This window comes from Notolepis coatsorum (assembly GCF_963971535.1).
Source record: "Notolepis coatsorum genome assembly, chromosome: 2".
Taxonomy (NCBI): Eukaryota; Metazoa; Chordata; class Actinopteri; order Aulopiformes; family Paralepididae; genus Notolepis; species Notolepis coatsorum.
Window position 1 is genome coordinate 208,394,320 of NC_140166.1, and position 20,847 is coordinate 208,415,166.

The 20,847-nt window shown below is 42.4% G+C and overlaps 1 protein-coding gene across 4 annotated transcripts in view; it reads left to right on the forward strand.

Annotated features, from left to right (window-relative positions):
• Positions 1-442: 442 nt before the first annotated feature.
• The window catches only part of trappc8 (trafficking protein particle complex subunit 8), a 97,254-nt gene continuing 76,849 nt past the window's right edge, over positions 443-20,847 (forward strand). For all 4 annotated transcript variants that reach the window (XM_084308989.1, XM_084308991.1, XM_084308990.1 and 1 more), the window contains exons 1-2: positions 443-730; positions 13,621-13,830. In XM_084308989.1, coding sequence (XP_084165115.1) covers positions 574-730; positions 13,621-13,830 — 367 coding nt within the window. In that variant the 5' untranslated portion in view covers positions 443-573. The remainder of the gene's footprint in view (positions 731-13,620; positions 13,831-20,847) is intronic.

Genomic DNA, 20,847 nt, shown 5'->3' on the forward strand with positions numbered 1-20,847 from the left:
CATCACAACGGATCATATTTGAGGGCCATTTGAATAATATAAATAATATAATGTAATGTTATATAATATAATGTAATATAATAATAAAGTATAATATATTTAGCTCCCATTTGAATAATATAGATATTATGTCTAAAAACATGACATTCTTTAGAAGTCTTAAAATATATATTTTTAATTTAAGTTAAAATAAATGTAGAATAATAATAACGTTATTTATATAGCACCATTCATACAGATTGCAGCTCAAAGTGCTTTATACAAAAAACGAAATAAAAGGATACAAAAAAATAATAAGAAAATAATTACAATCACTCCTAGATCCCACGGTCCAGGAGGCTGGGCGGGGCTGGGCTGTCACCCTGGGCGTCACGTGATCACCTCAAACTACTCCACGGGAAGCGAGTCGATCAGCAGGGAAACTGTAGAATTCAACATGGCTGTTGTCCGCTGACAGTAAAAGGGAGTTGTTTTTCAACTCAAGTGGTGGTTTAAGATTTTCAACAATACCAGATAAAGAACAACAACAGACACATCTACCAGTCGGTCCTCCTCTCTGGCGCAGAGACCGTGATGGCGCAGTGCGTTCAGTCGGTGCAGGAGTTCATCCAGGACTCGTTCGTCCCGATGGTGGCCGTCCTGTGCAGCGAAGATGCGGAGAAAGTCACTCGCAAAAACAACCTGAATTTCGCGGAGCTGCTGAGGCCCTTCTGCCGGTTAACCTCAGAGGGTAAGAGGCTGTACCTCCACTAACCATAACCCGACCCCCCCCCCCATGTTCGACTTTTTAACATCCTATTATGTTTGCATGTTGTTGTTGTGCTGCTACCAGCTAGCAACTTAGCCGTAGCTAGGTATTAGCTAGCCTGGCTGCGTGTATCTTTTCCCTAACGGACTTTCACTTCCGCGTTCAGGATGCGCGATCTGATTGGCCACTGACATTTTCTCTCAACGTCAGTGGCCAATCAGATCGCGCATCCCGAACGCGGAAGTGAAATTTCGTTAGGGAAAATATACACTCACCCAGGTTGGCTAATACCTAGCTAGCTAGTCAGTAGTGCCTGGGTAGCATGCTAGCGGTATGTTAGTAGACTACTGACTGACTGTAGCTATGTATTAGCTAGCCCGGCTAACATGCTAGCAGTAGGTTAGTTAGTAGACTATTGGCTTAGCTAGGTATTAGCTCGCCTGACTAGCATGCTAGCGGTAGGTTAGTAGACTGACTGTGGCTCTGTGCTGGTTGCCAGTGACAGGAAGAAGGCTAGTAGCTGGTTAACCCTGGGGCCCTACTTTCTGCCTTCTTTCCACTCTACCAACGACGTGTCATCCGAGAGGACCGACTGACACCCGAGCAGTCTACCTTTGTCACTCGTCTTCTATCTAGGAGACATTTAGCCAGTTAGCTTGTTAACTGACGTTAATGCTCTTGGGTTTCAGCCATGGCAGAGGCCCAAAGTCCCACCTACTGTAGGCTATCCAGCTAAAGTTAGCTTATATGTGTGTAGTGCTTTCTTTGGCTGTCATTGTTGTTGCTTGCTTATTAAATGTTTTTACCAAGGCCTTGGGTCAAATACTGGTTGCTAACCTAGCTGAGACTCATTATATTGTCTTGTTTTCTAAGCTATGTCGGCTCGTTGAACACTCTTTTCATTTGGCTGAGTTGTGTGACAGAACTGCTTGGCTATAAGGACTACTCCAACCACTATGGATTAAAGACCTTGAGTAGATCTTAGTGCTAGTTAACACACTGTTGGAGGGATGCATTAAAATGCCTTGGCCCTAGCTGGCTTAGAGATACTGGTATGCAGACCTACACATTTCTTTACTAATTTCTTTAACCAGGTAAATTGGCTTAGAACACATTGCTATTTACATCAAAAGGCCAGGAGGTTTACATTGAAACACATTCACACTGGAGAGGTAGTACCCAGCACAACCACAGATATATGAATTGAAAATGGGGGACCCTGATGGAAACAAGACAAACGTCTTTCTCAGGTCTGCATCCCCTTAACAATTGTATGTATTGAGCCGTACTGTATTGTACCCATTCTGCAATCTGTTAAATAAAGTTTTCATTCATTCATTCATTCATGTACCGTATGTCTTATACCTGCCTGGTATAACTTAGGCTATACCTAGTGATTGCCTAGTGATATAATCCTACCAGTGAACCAAGCACTGAACCCACTTGCATTCTAATGTCTAGAACCTAACACAGTTCAAATATATGACCACTGGGATAAACGGTGGTCTAACTCCACACAGTCTGCTGATGCTCATCATTAAAATTCTGCTTCCACTTCTACGTTTTTCAACAACAGTCACCAACACAGAGCTTGTGACCAGGATGCTCATTTGAATCCCCACACCAGGTGTTGCTTTGGAGTGAGAGTAATCGATCAGTACTCGTTGTTTCAATTGAACTTTACAAGGACACTTCGACACGCTGCCCGGGAGGAGCGGGAATTGAACCGGGAACCTCCGGATTACCAGACGACTGCTCTACCTCCTGAGCCACTGTCGCTTTGAAATCTTGCTCTGAAATCCCTCTCTGAAATTCCACAAGGAATCTGGAAGCTGTGGAGCATGGATAGTACATGCGTTACCGTGAACATTTTGTTACCTTAGCATTATCTAAAAGATGAAGGTTCCCGGTTCGATTCCCGCTCCTCCCAGGCAGCATGTCGAAGTGTCCTTGAGCAAGACACTTAACCCCTAATTGCTCCCGATGAGCAGTTTGGCACCTTGCATGGTTGCCTCCACCGTCAGTGTGAGTGAATGGGTGAATGTGAGTAACAAATTGTAAAGCGCTTTGGATAAAAGCTCTATATAAATGCACCATTTACCAAAGCTACTGTTCAATACTTGTTTCCCCTGTGTAGCACTAGCTTGCACGTTGTTGCTGGGTCCATAGGGGGGTTGCTCTTTGGTCCATTACATTGTTGTAGAATTGCTACTACTCTGTGTAGTGTTGTGGTGGTTGTAATTTCAGGATTAATGGTCTGGTTTTTCTTCTAGTATTAACTTGGTCTAGACTAGTATTAAGTTCAATACTCTGCTGATAACAGCTAGGTACAGGCATGTGGGGAGGTCGGACCATTTCAAAGTAAAAGATTACCACCAAGCTTTTACTTTGACACTTGGTGTCTTCTGACAACCTCCGTGTGAAAACCCTCAGCCTAGTATTGTTCCACAAAAGTTAATAATGTGGAAAAACCAGACCATTAATCAATTTACAACCACCACAACACTACACAAAGTAGTACAGTAGCAATTCTACAACAAGGTAATGGACCACGGAGCAACCCCCCTATGGATGCCACGACACAGGGGAACCAAATATTGAACAGTATTTTTGGAATAGTATCTCCAAATAAACACCATTTCCAAAGATACGAAGGGGCTACACCTGGTGTGCGGATTCAAATGAGCATCCTGGTCACAAGCTGTGTTGGTGACTGTTGTTGAATAATGTAGAAGTGGAAGCAGAATGTGTGTGTTTAGAAAGTGTTTAGATTCTAGACATTTAGAATACAATTGGTTTCAGTTCCTGTTTCACTGGTAGGATTCTAAACCAGTTGTCATAGACGATACATGGCAGAAATAGAGCAAGCTCTGCATCACTTTTCAAGCTCATACACACACTAGGCCTGCACGATTTTGGGAAATAATATAATTGCGATTTTTCTGACTGATTATAATATTTTTTTTAAGCAGCCCCACAGAGGTTTATTGTAAAATGCGGCTTGCATCTGGCCTACGCGGTGGGTCTTTTCGGGACACCGAGCCTGACATTTTTTCTTTTTACCTGGGAATCGATACCGGTACCCAACGGTACCTTTTTTTTCTGTACTTTACTCTCCCTCTCTGAAGTCTAAACTTCACAACACACAATCTAAAACCCCTTACCTCCCTCTCCCAAACCGATCTTGTATCTCAATGGGACTTCCTGGTTAAATAATTTTTTATTTTTTTTATTTTCTTTAAGATTTGCGATTTTAATTTTTTTTTAGTATATCGCCATGTGTTATTATTACTATATACTCTCATATGCAATTTTCAATTAATATCATAAACAATATATATATGTAATATTAGCATACTTTTGAGTGGACTGAAGGAATGAGTCAGCGTTAATAGTTTAAAATGCAGATAATTTATTAAAACTAGTGCTGTCAATCGATTAAAATATTTAACTCGATTAATCGCATGATTGTCCATAGTTAACTCGCGATTAATCGCAAATTAATCGCATTTTTTCTTTCTTTCTACTTAAACAGATCTTTTTCAAGTTCCAAGTTTTAATACTCTTATCAACATGCGAGTCAACAAATGCTTGCTTTATGCAGCCATTTAACACAAAAGGATGACCCTCATGTAGGGATGCTCGATATTGGCTTTTTTACCTATACCGATATTGTCCAACTCTTAATTTCAGATACTGATACCGATATATGCAAAACTGAATAATTTCAGGTAATTAACATTACATATATCTTGTTGTGGAATTAACACAACATTATGCATACTTTTGACAATAAATAAAATCAGAATTTGTTCTTACTTGCTTGCCTGGGTAAATAAAGGTTATAGAAATGTAATTTTTTATTTTTATTTTTTAAACCGATACCGTTATTTTCTCCCATTTTAATGCCAATATCGGACATCCCTAATCATGCATTGCAAATTTGCATCAAATTCAAAACAGAGTGATGCACAAAATAACTTAAAACAAAATAATAATTTAAAACAATGAATAAAGTGTGCAATGCATGAAATAATAGGGGAAAGAAAACGTTAGGAACTTGTTACATTCACCCACACAAGGGCTGAGTAATCACACCCCCCCCCCCTCTCTCTCTCACATACACACTCTCCCAGCTCTCTTTCTCTCTTGTCCCTTCCTCATCTCTCTCACCCCCCTCTCTCTCTATCTCTCTCTCACACACACACACACACACACACACACACACACACACACACACACACACACACCCACACACACACTTCAGAAACAAACATAGTATCAATGAGAGCATCAATAATACACCTGAGTGAAGTCTAGTAAAAAATAAAAATAAATCTTAAAAGTTAATCGTGAGTTAAAAGAAAAAAAGTGGCGTTAATAGAATCGGGCGATAGCGCGTTAATACTGCGTTAACTTTGACAGCCTTAATTAAAACATATATATTTAGGGTAGGGCTGTCCCGAATACCATTTTACAGGCTTTAAATACTCCTTGGTGTTTCCGAACGAGTATTCAAATACTCTTTCTCAAAAACAATATTAATCAATCACAAATCATAAGTGTTGGCTACCATTCTGTTCTATCCAGTAGCAACTCGAGACCGTCACGTCAAATTGCGTTGGCAACATGCATTCTGATCACCGTTGTACTACCAGTATGCTTCTGCGTGTATAGACAATTGTGTGTACATCCACACAGAGACGGAACCGATGTTTTTCGTTTTCATTTAAAAAAAGGTTTCTGTGTTTTAGACTTCGCTCTTTTATTTTGAAACCCCCCGACCGGAAGTATTATTGTTGTTATTGCTAGCTAGCAGAACAGTCATCCGGTTCTGTGCTAATATTTGTCTTTCTTTGACTTGTTGAAAATGTCTAGGATGCAAATGTTGAGATTGTTGGTGAACAAGCGACTAACTGCAGCTATGTTGCAGTGTGCACACACACTGTCGAGACATGACTTTAGACACAAAGCGGACATTTACGCATATAACGTAGAACATTTGCGCATATTGCTCCGGTAAAAAATTGTTAATAAAAGTTGAGACGTATGTAGTACCTACTTACTGGTCACAGGAGTCTTCAATAACGTTTGGATGGTAATCAATTTTGTGAATACGTTTGTTGAAACAACGACCTTTGTAACGTTAAGTAACTTGTGTTCCACTGGGAAAGACCGTTCATCACTAGGGGTGGGAATCACCAGTTTCATCACGATACGATACGATATCGATTCTTTGGACAACGATACGATATTATCCGATATCACACAGTCTGCCACGATACGATATGATACGATTCGATTCAGGTGCCTGCGATCGATATGAGACGATATTATATGCCCATTTAACACAATCAGTAACATTTAAATCAACAAAAAAAAAGGCAATGGAAATATCATTTGACATTTTTATTTTTGAGCTCTTCCAGACATTTAAATGAAAAACAATATTGTTTTCCTCCTGTTCACTGTTTTTGGTTCGTTTTTCTTTTTTTTCTCGATATTAATATCCTATTCACTGTCAGAGCTGTATTAAGGTGCAGTACCGGCCAGATCCTGTTAGTGGGGCTATCCCGAGAATGCACCCTCCTTCCCAGTGCCCACTTCTCTCTGCCTATGGCTCTGGGTTAGCTTGTTAGCTTACGCTAACGTAACGTTATCTTCAGGGGAGGAAACTAACTTTTTGGCTTACCAGCCAACTGGCGGGTATCTGATTTTTTTTACCAGCCAAATAGATTTTTTACCAGACAAAAAAAATCGCTAATTGTGATAATTACTTCTTTGTACGTCTTCGTCTAAATTGATTTTCAATCATAGTAAATTAATCACACTGTCTCTACTCTTCAAAATATTACATCATTAAATCACATATTAACATGAAAGAGGGAACTATTCTGGACTGGGTTGGGCTGAACTGGGCAGTGAAAGATGCTGGGTTGGGCTGGTCTAGGTTATACTGAATGATGAATTGAAAATGAATTGAAAATGGGGGACCCTGATGTAAACAAGACGAAAGTCTTTCTCTGGTCTGCATCCCCTTAACAATTGCATGTATTGAGCCGTACTGTACTGTACCCATTCTGCAATCTGTTAAATAAAGTTTTCATTCATCACAGCTCAACTACTAGGAATGTGTGTCTGACTCTTAAGTGCAGGAAATATTCATCAGAAAGGGGGGACATGATGGAGGGAATGGAAAGAGCAGGTTTGACAGGAGCAGGGTTGAAGGGATTGATTGATTGAAAAGTTTATTAACAGATTGCAGAATGGGTACAGTACAGTTCAATACATACAATTGTTAAGGGGATGCAGACCAGAGAAAGACTTTCGTCTTGTTTACATCAGGGTCCCCCATTTTCAATTCATCATAACATATTGGAGTGTGGAGGAAGTGGACAAGGCATTAAGCAAACAGGACTGAAATGGGGGACCCTGATGTAAACAAGACTAAAGTCCTTCTCTGGTCTGCATCCCCTTAACAATTGTGTGTATTGAGCTGTACTGTATTGTACCCATTCTGCAATCTGTTAATAAAGTTTTCAATCAATCAATACTGGGTTGGGCAGTGAAAGAACCAAGCATTTCACTGTAATGTAATAGCTAAATAAAACAACTTGAACTTGACTTGTTACATTTGCACTCTGGTTGTATGCCAAATGTATTCTGGTTGTACTGTACTTGTGCTGTAAGATGACAATACATTGGAACCGAATCGACAACGCTAGGGGTTCAGCAGGTGTATTCTGAATGCCAAGTATGACAACATCACCGTTGTGAAGGGCATATGGGCGAGTGGTGATATGGGGGGAAACTCGGTAATCATAAAATGTCACTCGGCTGCATTTAAGCAAAGCCGCTCAGTATAGTCGTCCTCGTCCACTATGTTGAATGCGCGTTATGGTAGCTTGTTACATGCTAGGTAGCTAGCCGGCTAATGCCGGTTGACTTGTCATTCTCATCCGACTCGAAGGAGACGCGTCGCGTGCTGTTGTTCGCCCCCATGTCAGACCGCACTGATATCCGAAAGCGACGACTCTACATGCAATTATTTTCATCCACTCATGTGTTTTTGTAAGTTTGTCTACGTTGTCAAGCCGGCTGCCGGTGGCAGGAGTTTGTAGGTCTGCGCGCAGTGGTCTGTCCACTTCCCCTAGATGGGCGGCATCTTCTAGAAAACGAGTGTTCATTGGAGGAGCTTAGAGCGCATCTGTACAACGATGATGTTCATTGGTTATGGTCTGATTATTATGTGGCGCAAATGGGAGGAATCAAGGGGGGAGTCAGAGTTCGGTTTGTGCCAGTGAGCGAATCAGCAGATTGCAGAATGATTTTTTTGTTTTGTAATTACTAGTACTCGCCAGACTGGCGAGTGCTCTTCATGAATTACTCGCCAAACGTAAAAAATACTCGCAATTGGCGAGTAAAGTGGCCTAATTTCCTCCCCTGGTTATCTTCGATCTTTAACGCGACGTGGGCATAATGGAGTGGCGAGGATTGCAAAGCAGGTTAGATGCATTGGACCCGTTGCAGAATAAAACAGCAGGGACATGTTTTGGGTCACAGAATAGGCACACTAGTCTTGCTCTAGTGACGCTCTAGACGCTACTGCTGTTGATGTTAAACGGAGTTTCACAACACTGGGCGCGGGGTGATGACGTCGCCGTCGCCGGATTTTCTAAATAACAGTATCGCAATATGAATCGATCTTTTTACGTTGCATCGATCCTATTTTATTATTGATAATAGATCGATATATCGATCTGGATCGATGTATTGTCCCACCCCTATTCATCACTGCATACAATTTGAAGTAAGCAGTGCACTCCTCTCATGCTACGAACGGACACACAGACACGTTACGTATAGAAGCGACTGCTGACACAGAAGCAATTTATTTTATGAAAATTCAGAAAGTTGGCTCCCAATTTTTGTACACGCCAGGGTGGCGAGTAGCCTCCATAATTTACCAGCAAAAGAGTAAATTTACATGCCATTGGCGCTTGGCGGGTGCTTATTTTGTTCCCTGAGTTGGGGGTTAACACGTTGCCGGAATCGAACCTGGGGACCCTCTGATTACCAGACAGACGCTCTTCTTCTTTCGTGTAACGTCAGAGGTCCAACTCTGTATCTTGTAGCCATGCCCTTAACTCTGGTCCCACATCAAAGAGGCTGGCTTCCGAGGGTGGTTTGTATAGGGGGCAGATGGTCAGGATGTGGTCAACAGTCTGCTCAGGGTCTCCACACTCACATGCAGCGCTGTCTGCCAGGCCCCACTTCTTTAATGATGCTTTAAAGCGACCAACCCCAGATCTTAAACGGTTCAGCAGAACCCATTGCCGGCGTGGAAGATCGTCTCCTGTGGCGCCATCTCCTGGATCCCAGATGTAGTGGTGGATACGGGTTGGCCCAGCACTCTCCCACTCTCTCTTCCAGGCTGCCGCCAGCCATCCATTTCTGGATAGGTCCTCAGTGGTGGAACGGAGCATCTCTTGTGCCACCTTGTTGTAGGGGTGGCGGGACTTGAGTCTGCTCATAGGTGCTGTTGTTGTTGTGGTGTTGTGTTATCTGGCTAATAAACCTTATTAACCGGACCCACCGATTGAGTAAGTCATTTCCTATCTAATGATATATCCTACAACCGCGAAAAACGAAACCTATGAAGTGTGCCGCACCGCACGTTCACACGCACAATACAAGCTTACCTAGGATTTGACTTGACAACAACAAAGCAGTCGGGGCAATGGCAAGCCAAAAACGGTCGCAAGTGTTGTTACACTTTACAAAGCTAGATGCAGACAACGCTCGCTGCAATATAATATATTATATACAGTATATATTAACAAATTGTTCTAAATGAATAATAATGATAATAAATTATTTGAAGTTTGGAATTTCTTTTTACAACTGAGGTAGGTAGTTTACATTTTTAGAGACTAAAGTACAGAAAAAAGGTACCGTTGGGTACCGGTATCGGTTTAAATGTGAAAGGTACCCAACCCTAGCAGCTAACATTAATTTAGGATTTTACCACATCGTGGGCATACAGGGCACTCTAGAGCCCTGCTGTAACGTCTTCACACACGAGTATGACATGCTGTTGTTGAGTGTATACATAGCTACCTTGGGCTACTTCTGATTGGTGAGCAATAGGGATGGGTACCGAATCAGGTACTTTTAAGGGTACAGAGTCGACCGAATCACGTCGGTACTACTTCGTTCGATGGGCATGGGATTTGAACGGGAAAATAATATTCGAATATATTAAAATATATATATATCTTTTTTTAAATTTGATTTATCCCCCCTCCCACCTGCAAAATGCAACGAACGTCATATGCCTCATTAACTCTGCCTCTCTTTGTTAACTACAACAAGCAATGCTGTTTGTTGTTTAAGATGAGGTCGGACTCGGCACTGACAGATTTGTGTTCATTGTGCTGCTTTTATAAAGCCTATGACTCCTTACAATATTTCATAAGTGTTTCGTTTGTCTAAGATCCGCCATCAGCTCTATTGTTAAATCTTTCAAAATGTTCAGTTGCTATTGCATGCACTTATGTGTTTCATTACATATGACTATGAATGCATGCTTACCAACTGTTTTGCCTGTTTTATTGCAACACTGCTATCACCGACATCTAAGAAGGGAGATCCCCCCTTGAATGGCCCCTCTAATGTTTCTCTCCTCCACATTGCCTGTGGTGCATTTTTTCCTATTGCTAGGTTTTAGTGAGTTTTCCCTTACCTTCGCGTGGGGTATGTCTGGGAGTGTTGCATTTATTTAAAAGAAATTTGACTTTATGGTGTTTTTGTTTTGTTCTTGATTTATTGTGATGTTTCTTCTTGACTTGTTTAACTCATTCAGCGCCAGGGGTCGCTGTTTACCTTCTGGGTAGAACGCCATCGCTGTAAGTCAATGGGGAGACTGCGAAACTTGCGAGTGCTTAAAATATATGAAATATTATAGCCATGGATCTAATAACACCGTAGATTGTCAGTTAGTTGCTTCTGGTCAACATGCAATAAACAGATTGTTTTTTCATCCGTACATTTCCGTTTTATACCGTTTTGAATATGAGTATAGTTTGGGTGATTCTTAGTAATCCCAGGAAAAGACGCGATAATAGCCCTTTAGTGAAATCCAGTTATCATGTTGTAATTTTTCGCCTGATTATCGAATCTTCCTGAAATCAACGCTAGATTATCGTTATTATCCTCCCTCATGCACCCATGAAATGGGCCCTGGAGCGTGGCGCTCCCCCCCCCCCCCCCCCCCCCTCCTGCCACCAACGGTAAACAGCTACCACACACAGTCCACACAGACAGCTTCGATCGCGGGAGAAAAAAATCTCAGATAAACGCAAGATTGGATATATATAGTGTCCTTACCTTGTCTCTGATGTAATGCGAAAAAAATAATCCAATTTGATCGCCATTCCAAATACTGGTCGCGGAGGTCTGTCCCACGTTGTTTGACATTGCATATGAAGGAGGGGGGGGGGGGTGGGCAGCCTCGTAGATGTATCGTTGTAAACGCTCGTCCTGCCGGAGTATTTAAACCCTGCCCGCACGGCTCAGCTCGGCCCAGAAAACAAACTACATCGTTTCAAATGGAGTGCAATAGCCGCACTGTCTGCCAGCTCAGACACATTCAGAACAGTATGCACAGCCTGCCCCGATGGATTATGAATGGCAATAGCGAATAAAAGAAATAGCGATTAAAACCCGACTTTTCTCGTGATTGGCGCTGAACGGTTGGCGAGTTAACCTGACTTTTTTCGTCATTGGCGCTGAATGAGTTAAAGAAGACGTGTCCGGCCCGCGTCTATGCCTTCTACAACGCTGTTCGGTTTCCGGGTTCCTCTGATTGGCCACTAAGCCCACGTGACCCTACGCTAGCACGCCCCAGTTATCGCTTACGCATGCGCATGAGCCGCGCCAAGCTCCTCAGCCTCAGTCTATATTTGCGAATGCATAAACTATATCTTAAATGATGGCTATGTGTCTAATTATTTTTTAATAATTTTTTTTTACTTCGATTTGTGTGTGTGCGTGTGTGTGTGTGTGTGTGTGAGAAGTTGAACTACCCATCCCAGTTAGGACAGCCGAATCCCGTCCAATCTTTCGCCGTCGACTAAAGACTCACTTCTTCAACCATTATCTGAAATGATTAAAAAAAAAAAAAAAATCTAACCATACTGTCATGCACTTTTCCTAATAAACTAACCTACACTGTAACACGCAACACTTTGATAAACATTGTTACTCAGCTGATAGAGTTGTACCCTTCTTGCTGTCTTGTCGTACAGAACTTGTAAGTCGCTTTGGATAAAAGCGTCAGCTAAATGACTAAATGTGTGTGTGTGTGTGTGTGTGTGTGTGTGTGTGTGTGTGTGTGTGCGCGCGCGCGCATGGGGCCATTGGGTGGGGCCGGGGGACAAATACACTGGAGGAAAGTAACCCAGCTCAGCACTGCCCAAATTATATCATCACTATTGCCTGTTTGAAGGATATCATCCTCAAATACATATACACCTACATGCCTTGTAGAATTCCACACATAAGAAAGAAAGATACTGGGATGAATAAACAAAATAGGAAATAAAATTTAGATAAGGTGCTACTGAGATGTTTTGGTGAGTTCTTTGTTTTTTTGTGGAAGTTGCCCTTCTTAAAAATGCATGAACATTCACTGATGATTGGTCTGTAGTGGAGTCTACAAGGTCTACATTGCCGGACCATGTAGAATCCGGACCTTGTAGACTGACATAATTCTGTGCATAGTTTAGTCTACACAGGCCATATTTCAAATAATCAAAATCTTACTTCATTCATCTTAAACATTCTTGATTTGGGGGATTGGTAGTTCCCATGAAATCTGAAGTTGTTCAAACGACAACAGCGATCCACCTTGAATTAAATCACACAGCCGAGTGAAACCTTGTTGGATGCGTCAGTCACGAAAGGGGCTACTTAATTAATTAATCCAACCCACTTTATTTATAGAGCACATTTAAAAACAACAAAGTTTATGAAAGTGCTGTACAAGTCCCACAACATAAGATAAAAAAAAAAAAAAAAATCGAAGCTTCGAATTAAAATCGAAGCTCGGCCCCGAAGCTTCGATTGCCAAAAAAAGCTTCGAAGGTCAGCCCTACGATGCATGGAATATTGTTGAGGCACACTAGTTACAACTATATTTCAAACAGGCACTCCATGTCAAAAAGGTTGCTGACCCCTGCTATAAAGTATAGATTTAGCTCTACAAACAGCCTCGCGCACAATGCAAGTCTGTTTTGAAATGCTGGCCTTATAGAGTGAGATTAGACGGCCCCCAATGGCCGGGAATGTGTTAACGTGTGTTGTCATCGGGCCTTACAAATAAATTTGATTTGATTTACCGGTATTGGTTCCAATGTGAAAGGTACCCAACCCTAGTGGGCAATGGCTGGTACATGTAGAGCACAGCACTTCTGATTGGTGAGCATGACTGGCACGCAAGAAAAAACCTTGAATCAGACTTGCTGTATAACGTATCCAAAATCGCAGGTCTTGCGATTTGCTAATCTCATAATTTCACATTTCTATTTAAAATCGATGAATCGTTCAGCCCTATTGCACACACTCCAAAAAAAAATGGTCGCATATGCAACCATTTTCATTGCAGTCTGGAGCCCTGCGTGCATTCTCAATGAGAGTACAGGTGTACAGATGCTGCCATGCAATTTTCAGTAGTTTATTGAACAATTTGGTGGAAAAAACATATTTATATAAATAATCTATCAGTATAGAGGGTTTCAAGTCTGGACGGGATTGTTAAATTGAAAACGGGGTATTGAGATGTATGCTCCCTCTCCTGTCTTTGTCCTCAGGACACATACGGGACCCCAACAACCAGGTGCAGGCCGTCAAGAACCTGCGCATCAGCGTCAACAACATGGTGACGCGGCCCAGCCCCGCCTCCGGAGCCCTCAGCCTCGCCCAGCGCAAGCTGCTCAACGAGGTGGTGTTGTCATGCCAGCCGGCAGAAGGGGGCGTGGCCAACGTGATCACGGCCGGAGACTATGACCTCAACATCAGTGGTGAGGAACTTGAGCTGTGGTGGGGGGTTTGTAAACTAGTGGTTCTCAACCTGTTAGATCCGTGACAAGGACCGGCCGATATGGAAGAAATCATTATCACCATAATCACAAGGACTTTTCCTCTATCAATATATTATCATGGTATCTGCTAATGTGTGTGAAGTCACAGGTTATACAATTCCAGTTGATGTTAATCTCATTGAACTGCATAGTAATGTAAAGTGTGACATGAACACAAAACTGCAATTTTCAAATGACATTCCCTCAAATATTTCAGATACATTTTGTGAGAAATGTTTGTACTTGTTATTAATTTAGACAACATAATTGTGTATCACAATATCAGGGTTTCATCGCAATATCATTCCTTTGAAAGAACAATAAATTATTGTATTGAATTATCACCCAGCCCTATGTGTGACCCCTAAAAACAGAGGAATGCCCCAGCATAGTTAGGGCTGCAGCTATCGATTATCTTAGTAATAAGAGTATTCTACCTGTTATTCCATCGATTAATCGGATAACAAATTACTTTTGCTTTTCCCAAACCTTTGACAAGTTTCTCGGGCCCGTCTCTTTTTATTCGTCGCAAATTTCTCTATTTGCAATCCGCGCCATTTCACGTTCCAGCCTCTTTGGTGTTCCACAGCAGAAGCGCGCTGTGCAACAGTAATTATCGTCCGTGTGAAACACGGTGCGCTGTGCAACAGTAATTATTGTCCGTGTGAAACACAGTCTGCTGTGTAACAGTAATTATTGTCCGTGTGAAACACAGTCCGCTGTGTAACAGCAATTATCGTCCGTGTGAAACACAGTCCGCTGTGTAACAGTAATTATCGTCCGTGTGAAACACAGTGCGCTGTGCAACAGTAATTATTGTCCGTGTGAAACACAGTCTGCTGTGTAACAGTAATTATTGTCCGTGTGAAACACAGTGCGCTGTGCAACAGTAATTATTGTCCGTGTGAAACACAGTCTGCTGTGTAACAGTAATTATTGTCCGTGTGAAACACAGTGCGCTGTGCAACAGTAATTATTGTCTGTGTGAAACACAGTCTGCTGTGTAACAGTAATTATTGTCCGTGTGAAACACAGTCCGCTGTGTAACAGTAATTATCCTCTGTGTGAAACACAGTCCGCTGTGTAACAGTAATTATCGTCCTTGTGAAACACAGTCCGCTGTGTAACTGTAATTATCATCCGTATGAAACACAGTGCGCTAGCCTGTGCAACAGTAATTATCTATGTGAAACACAGTCCGCTGTGTAACAGTAATTATCATCCGTGTGAAACACAGTCCGTTGTGTAACAGTAATTATTACATGGCGTTTTCACATTCGCCGAAATGCTTGCTTGTGATTGGTCAATAGCCCCCGACAGCGGTGAATTATTTTTCGATAACCACCGGTGATTATTGTTTTTCGCAGCTGGAGTAATCAAGCCCCACTGACACACACTGTTTCATTGCAGCCAATCAGACACACCTGCCAGGCTTCCCGCGATAATAATAATCACTTTATTTGGGCTGACAGAGCCACAGAACAACTGGGATTTGTCAAATGAATTAGGTATATTGTTAGTAAGTTAGCCATGTAATAAGCGGGATAATGTATAGCTATACTCGGTCATCATCGCAAAATAATTGACCTTCACTGACGTTTAAAACACCTCGCCGAGGCGGCTCGGTATTTTAAACTCCGTTTCGGTCAATTATTTTGCGACAATGACCTCGTAGCTATACATTATCCCTTACTTATCATCTGTGTGAAACACAGTCCGCTGTGTAACAGCAATTATCGTCCGTGTGAAACACAGGCCGCTGTGTAACAGTAATTATCGTCCGTGTGAAACACAGCGCGCTGTGCAACAGTAATTATCATCTGTGTGAAACACAGCTCGCTGTGCAACAGTAATTATCATCTGTGTGAAACACAGTGCGCTGTGTAACAGTAATTATCATCTGTGTGAAACACAGTCCGCTGTGTAACTGTAATTATCATCCGTATGAAACACAGTGCGCGGTGCAACAGTAATTATCTATGTGAAACACAGTCCGCTGTGTAACAGTAATTATCATCCGTATGAAACAGTGCGCTGTGTAACAGTAATTATCTATGTGAAACACAGTCCGCTGTGTAACAGTAATTATCATCCGTATGAAACAGTGCGCTGTGTAACAGTAATTATCTATGTGAAACACAGTCCGCTGTGTAACAGTAATTATCATCCGTGTGAAACACAGTCCGCTGTGTAACAGTAATTATCATCTGTGTGAAACACAGTGCGCTGTGTAACAGTAATTATCTATGTGAAACACAGTCCGCTGTGTAACAGTAATTATCGTCCGTGTGAAACACAGTAATTATCGTCCGTGTGAAACACAATAATCTTTTTTATTTTTATTTTTTTTCCTATTTTATTCTATTTTATTATTGTATTTTACACAATCAATGCGGGCATATATCCAATTCTTCCCTCCCCTGTCTTGAGCGTTGCTAGACTATGCCTCCCACAGGTCGGTTGTAGTGAGGACAGAAGCCTTGCATCACGTGTCCCCTCCGGTACACGAGGAGGCAGCCTGTCGCATCTTTTCGCCACAGCAGCTCGAACTCTCAGTGGCGAGGAGTAACGTGTGGGAGGCTCACGCTGCCCCCCTCACTTCCTGCTTCCGTCACACCGGCGTCACCAAACCGACCTGTAGGAGTCGCTGTCCACAACATCAAATCCCCACCCACCGGCTTTCCCACCCTCTAACACTTGCCAATTGTGTTAGTATGAACGACCGGCCAGCCGGTAGCAACGCCGAGAGCTGGGCTCGAACCCAGCGTCTCCTGCGTTAGAGGCGAGCGCCTTGCCCACTGCGCCATCAGCCGCCCATTCTTCTTGATTCCGTGTGAAACACAGTAATTATCGTCCGTGTGAAACACAGTAATTATCGTCCGTGTGAAACACAGTAATTATCGTCTGTGTGAAACACAGTAATTATCGTCCGTGTGAAACACACTAATTATCGTCCGTGTGAAACACAGTGCGCTCCAAGTTAAATCAGGCCTCGAGGCAAAACTTGAATAGTTTCAGCTGTAAAGCATAGACAGAATGGTGAATTATCACACCAAAGAACAACCAAAAATAATCTACCCCCTGTGGTCCTGACCCCCAGGTTGAGAGCCACTGTTGTAGTCTGCATTCTCTGAACAAAAGCAAGACGCGAGGGGCTCGAAGCCTTCTGGGCATTCTGGTATCATTTGGTTGCTTACAGGAAGAGGCTGTTCTTTCTTTGTGTCAACAGTATTATTCCAGTGTCTTTGGTCGTATTCCACAAGTTTCTGAATTGAATCCTTCACAATAGAGGTTGAATACACTGTGAATTGGTTTGACTTTATAATTGCAAATACATGGGCTGTCCACAAACTTTACAAATTTACTTAATAGGGTTCTTTGTCTGAAGGGTTCAATTTACAGTCAGGTGAAAGTTTTAATCTGTTGCAATGTTGAATGAAAATGTATGAAAAAGATTAGCCTCCCCCACTCATCTCTAATTCGTCAAAGCAGCTGCCTGTCAGCAGAACGTGGACCCTCCTTTTAAGCAACCAAAATCACATAGCCAGGCCTCACAAAAAACAATCAAGAGATTATGTCATTATTAAACGTAGAAGTTTAGACTGAAGTAACGTTAACAGCTGATTTGGTTGAGTCACAAGTGTATTGCACCAAATCATGGTACATGTATACCTGAGACGGACATGAGAGCAGGTATTGTGTTTCAAAGAGTCAGGAGAAACTGAAGAAAAGAGAACCACAATGCAGTCCTTAAAGTGCCCTGTAGAGGGCCGCATGACCACATTGTTTTTCTGGTGTCACTGTTGAGTCTTGTCCCTTCAGTGCTTCTTTGTTGATGACTGTCCGCCCTCATGTTTTTTTTTTTTTTCTACTCACCTGGATGCATCTTGTGGGTAAGAGCCTCCTTCAACATGTAGCTTAAAGGACCACACCAGTGTTTCTCACATGTTTGTTCCAAATCATTCGTGCCATGATACAAAAATCAAAGTCTTTCTGTTTTCATACTATTTTCACAGTGACTGAATGTGACTGATTCACCACTGCCATAGGGTTCCAGTGCACTGGTACACCACATGACTGAAGAAAGTCACCACGTTTGACTAAAATGTCATGCTAAAATCTGATTGGTCACTTGTTTTACGAAAGGTTTTGTCACTGTGATATAATTCAGTATCTGGGGAAGAATTCCTCTTCCTTTTTAGACTCTGTACATTTACATTTACATTTAGTCATTTAGCTGACGCTTTTATCCAAAGCGACTTACAAGTTCTGTGCGACAAGACAGCAAGAAGGGTATAACTCTATCAGCTGAGTAACAATGTTCATCAAAGTGTTGCGTGTTACAGTGTAGGTTAGTTTATTAGGACAAGTGCATGACATTAAGGTTAGTCGGGGTTAGATTTTTTTTTTTTTTTTTTTTAATCATTTCAGATAATGGTTGAAGAAGTGAGTCTTTAGTCGACGGCGAAAGATTGGACGGGATTCGGCTGTCCTAACTGGGATGGGTAGTTCATTCCACCATTGTGGGGCAAGGACTGAGAATAGGCGGCTTCTCTTTGATGACCCTCCGGGAGCTTGGATAGGAGTAGATCTGAGGCGGCCAGAAGACGCAGAGCGTAGGGGTCTTGAGGGTGTGTAGTTAGAGACCATTGACCGGAGGTAGGCGGGAGCGGTTCCCTTTGCCGCACGGTATGCTAGGTCGAGGGCCTTGAAGCGGATACGTGCAGCAATGGGGAGCCAGTGCAGGTCCCTAAGAAGTGGGGTGACATGGGCTGACTTCGGTAGGTTTGAGATCAGGCGGGCCGCTGCATTTTGAATGAGTTGAAGAGGCTTGGTGGCAGTGGCCGGGAGGCCAGCTAGCAGTGCGTTGCAGTAGTCGAGGCGGGAGATGACTGTTGATTGGACGAGGAGTTGGGTGGCTTCTTTTGTCAGGAAGGGGCGTATCCTTCTGACGTTGCTCAGGAGGAATCTGCAGGTTCTGGTTGTCGCTGCGATGTGAGCAGAGAAGTTCAACTGGTCGTCGAGGACAACACCAAGGTTCTTGGCGGTCGGCGACGCGGTCACAGCTGCATTCTCGACTGTGATGGAGAGGTCGGTCAGGGGGGAGGATTTGGCCGGCAGGTGGAGCAATTCTGTTTTGCTTAGGTTCAGTTTGAGGTGGTTGGTCGTCATCCAGGCGGAGATGTCGGACAGACAGGCCGAGATCCGCTCAGAGACGTGGATATCTGAGGGAGGGAAGGAGAGGAAGAGTTGAGTATCATCGGCATAACAATGATATGAGAAGCCATGAGATGTGATAATGTTACCCAGTGATTTAGTGTAGAGGGAGAAGAGAAGGGGTCCTAGGACCGAGCCCTGGGGGACACCCGTCCGGAGGGGGCGGGTGGCCGACAGAGTCCCTCTCCATGACACTTGGTAGGAGCGGTCATTGAGGTATGATGTCAGCCATGTCAGCGCAGATCCAGCCACTCCTCTGTATTGAGGCACAATAGAGCAACTTAGTGGGGGGGGGGGGGGGGGGGGCATTTCAGTAAAATAAATGCTTCTCTGATGTTATCATGACATCTTAGTCAGATGTGGTGACTTGCATAGTTTTATGTTGTTCAGGGTTTGTCATTTTCAGATTCAATGGCCAGTGGTGAATCAGCAGAAAATAAAAAGGTTTTCAGTAACAGTGAAATATTATGAGAAAAGGACGAACGAGTGACTTGGAGCAACATGTTAAAGGCTTGGTCTAATCCTTTAACAGTTAACAGAAGAATGTTAGTTACTGGTCATTCTGTGTTAAAATGAAACGTAAAGACATCCAAACACATTACATTTATTATGAAAAAGGATTTTATGTATGAAACATTTGGTGACATATTTTAAAACGTCTGCTCCATTTAACTACAGAACAACCACAGAGTAACATGACACCCCTGTCTTGTTCCCTTCTTTATAGGGGTGTAACGATTTGACCCCACTTCGATTCGATTACGATTCTTCAGGCAACGATTCAATGCATCATGAAATATCTTCATTTGACCACGATTCGATTTGATGCATTTTCGATCAGTTAATTCCCCCCAAAAACATTTATACACAAATGTGGCTGGGGGAACTGATTCACTCAGCATGAATGGACTATAGGTCAATAAAAAATCGACATTATAATAAATGTAATATATATATATTTTTTTTTATATATAATCGATTCTTACATTTTCAAATCGATGCAGTTGAATCGTCACCTTAGGATCGATGCATTGCGAATCTGCATCGATGCATTGTTACACCCCTACTTTTTGATGATTCCTATTTCCTCTATTCTCCCCTGTGTTACTGTGAGGTCTGAGGTCAGTCTCTTAGGGTGTCAAAACATCACGGGCTTCCTGCTTCTTTGTCCATTTTGAAATGTGCAGTGAGATGACGTGAAGTGACGTTTTGCACCAGGGGATGGGGTCTGTTTGCTTTCAGTTTGATCGATAGCCTACAGGAAGTGGAATTATTTAAATGTGCAGTGTTGTGCTGTTTAACCTACGCTTGAGAAGGAATGCTTGTGTTCCTATCATTTGCCTGATTTACTTTGACCGCCATCTTTGTTTTCGTAGATCGCTGTGGACACTTTTCAATGAGCCAATGACTAATTCACTTCTATTTGTTTCAAAACACGAAAACTGGTGGTGAAAAATAATCGAGTCAGGTGATCATGAGTCTGTAGTCACATTAAAACAATGACAATGAGTCGGGTGATAATGAGTCTGTAGTTACATTAAAACAATGAGTCGGGTGATAATGAGTCTGTAGTTACATTAAAACAATGAGTCAGGTGATCATGAGTCTAGTTACATTAAAACAATGAGTCAGGTGATCATGAGTCTAGTTACATTAAAACAATGAGTCAGGTGATAATGAGTCTGTAGTTACATTAAAACAATGAGTCAGGTGATAATGAGTCTAGTTACATTAAAACAA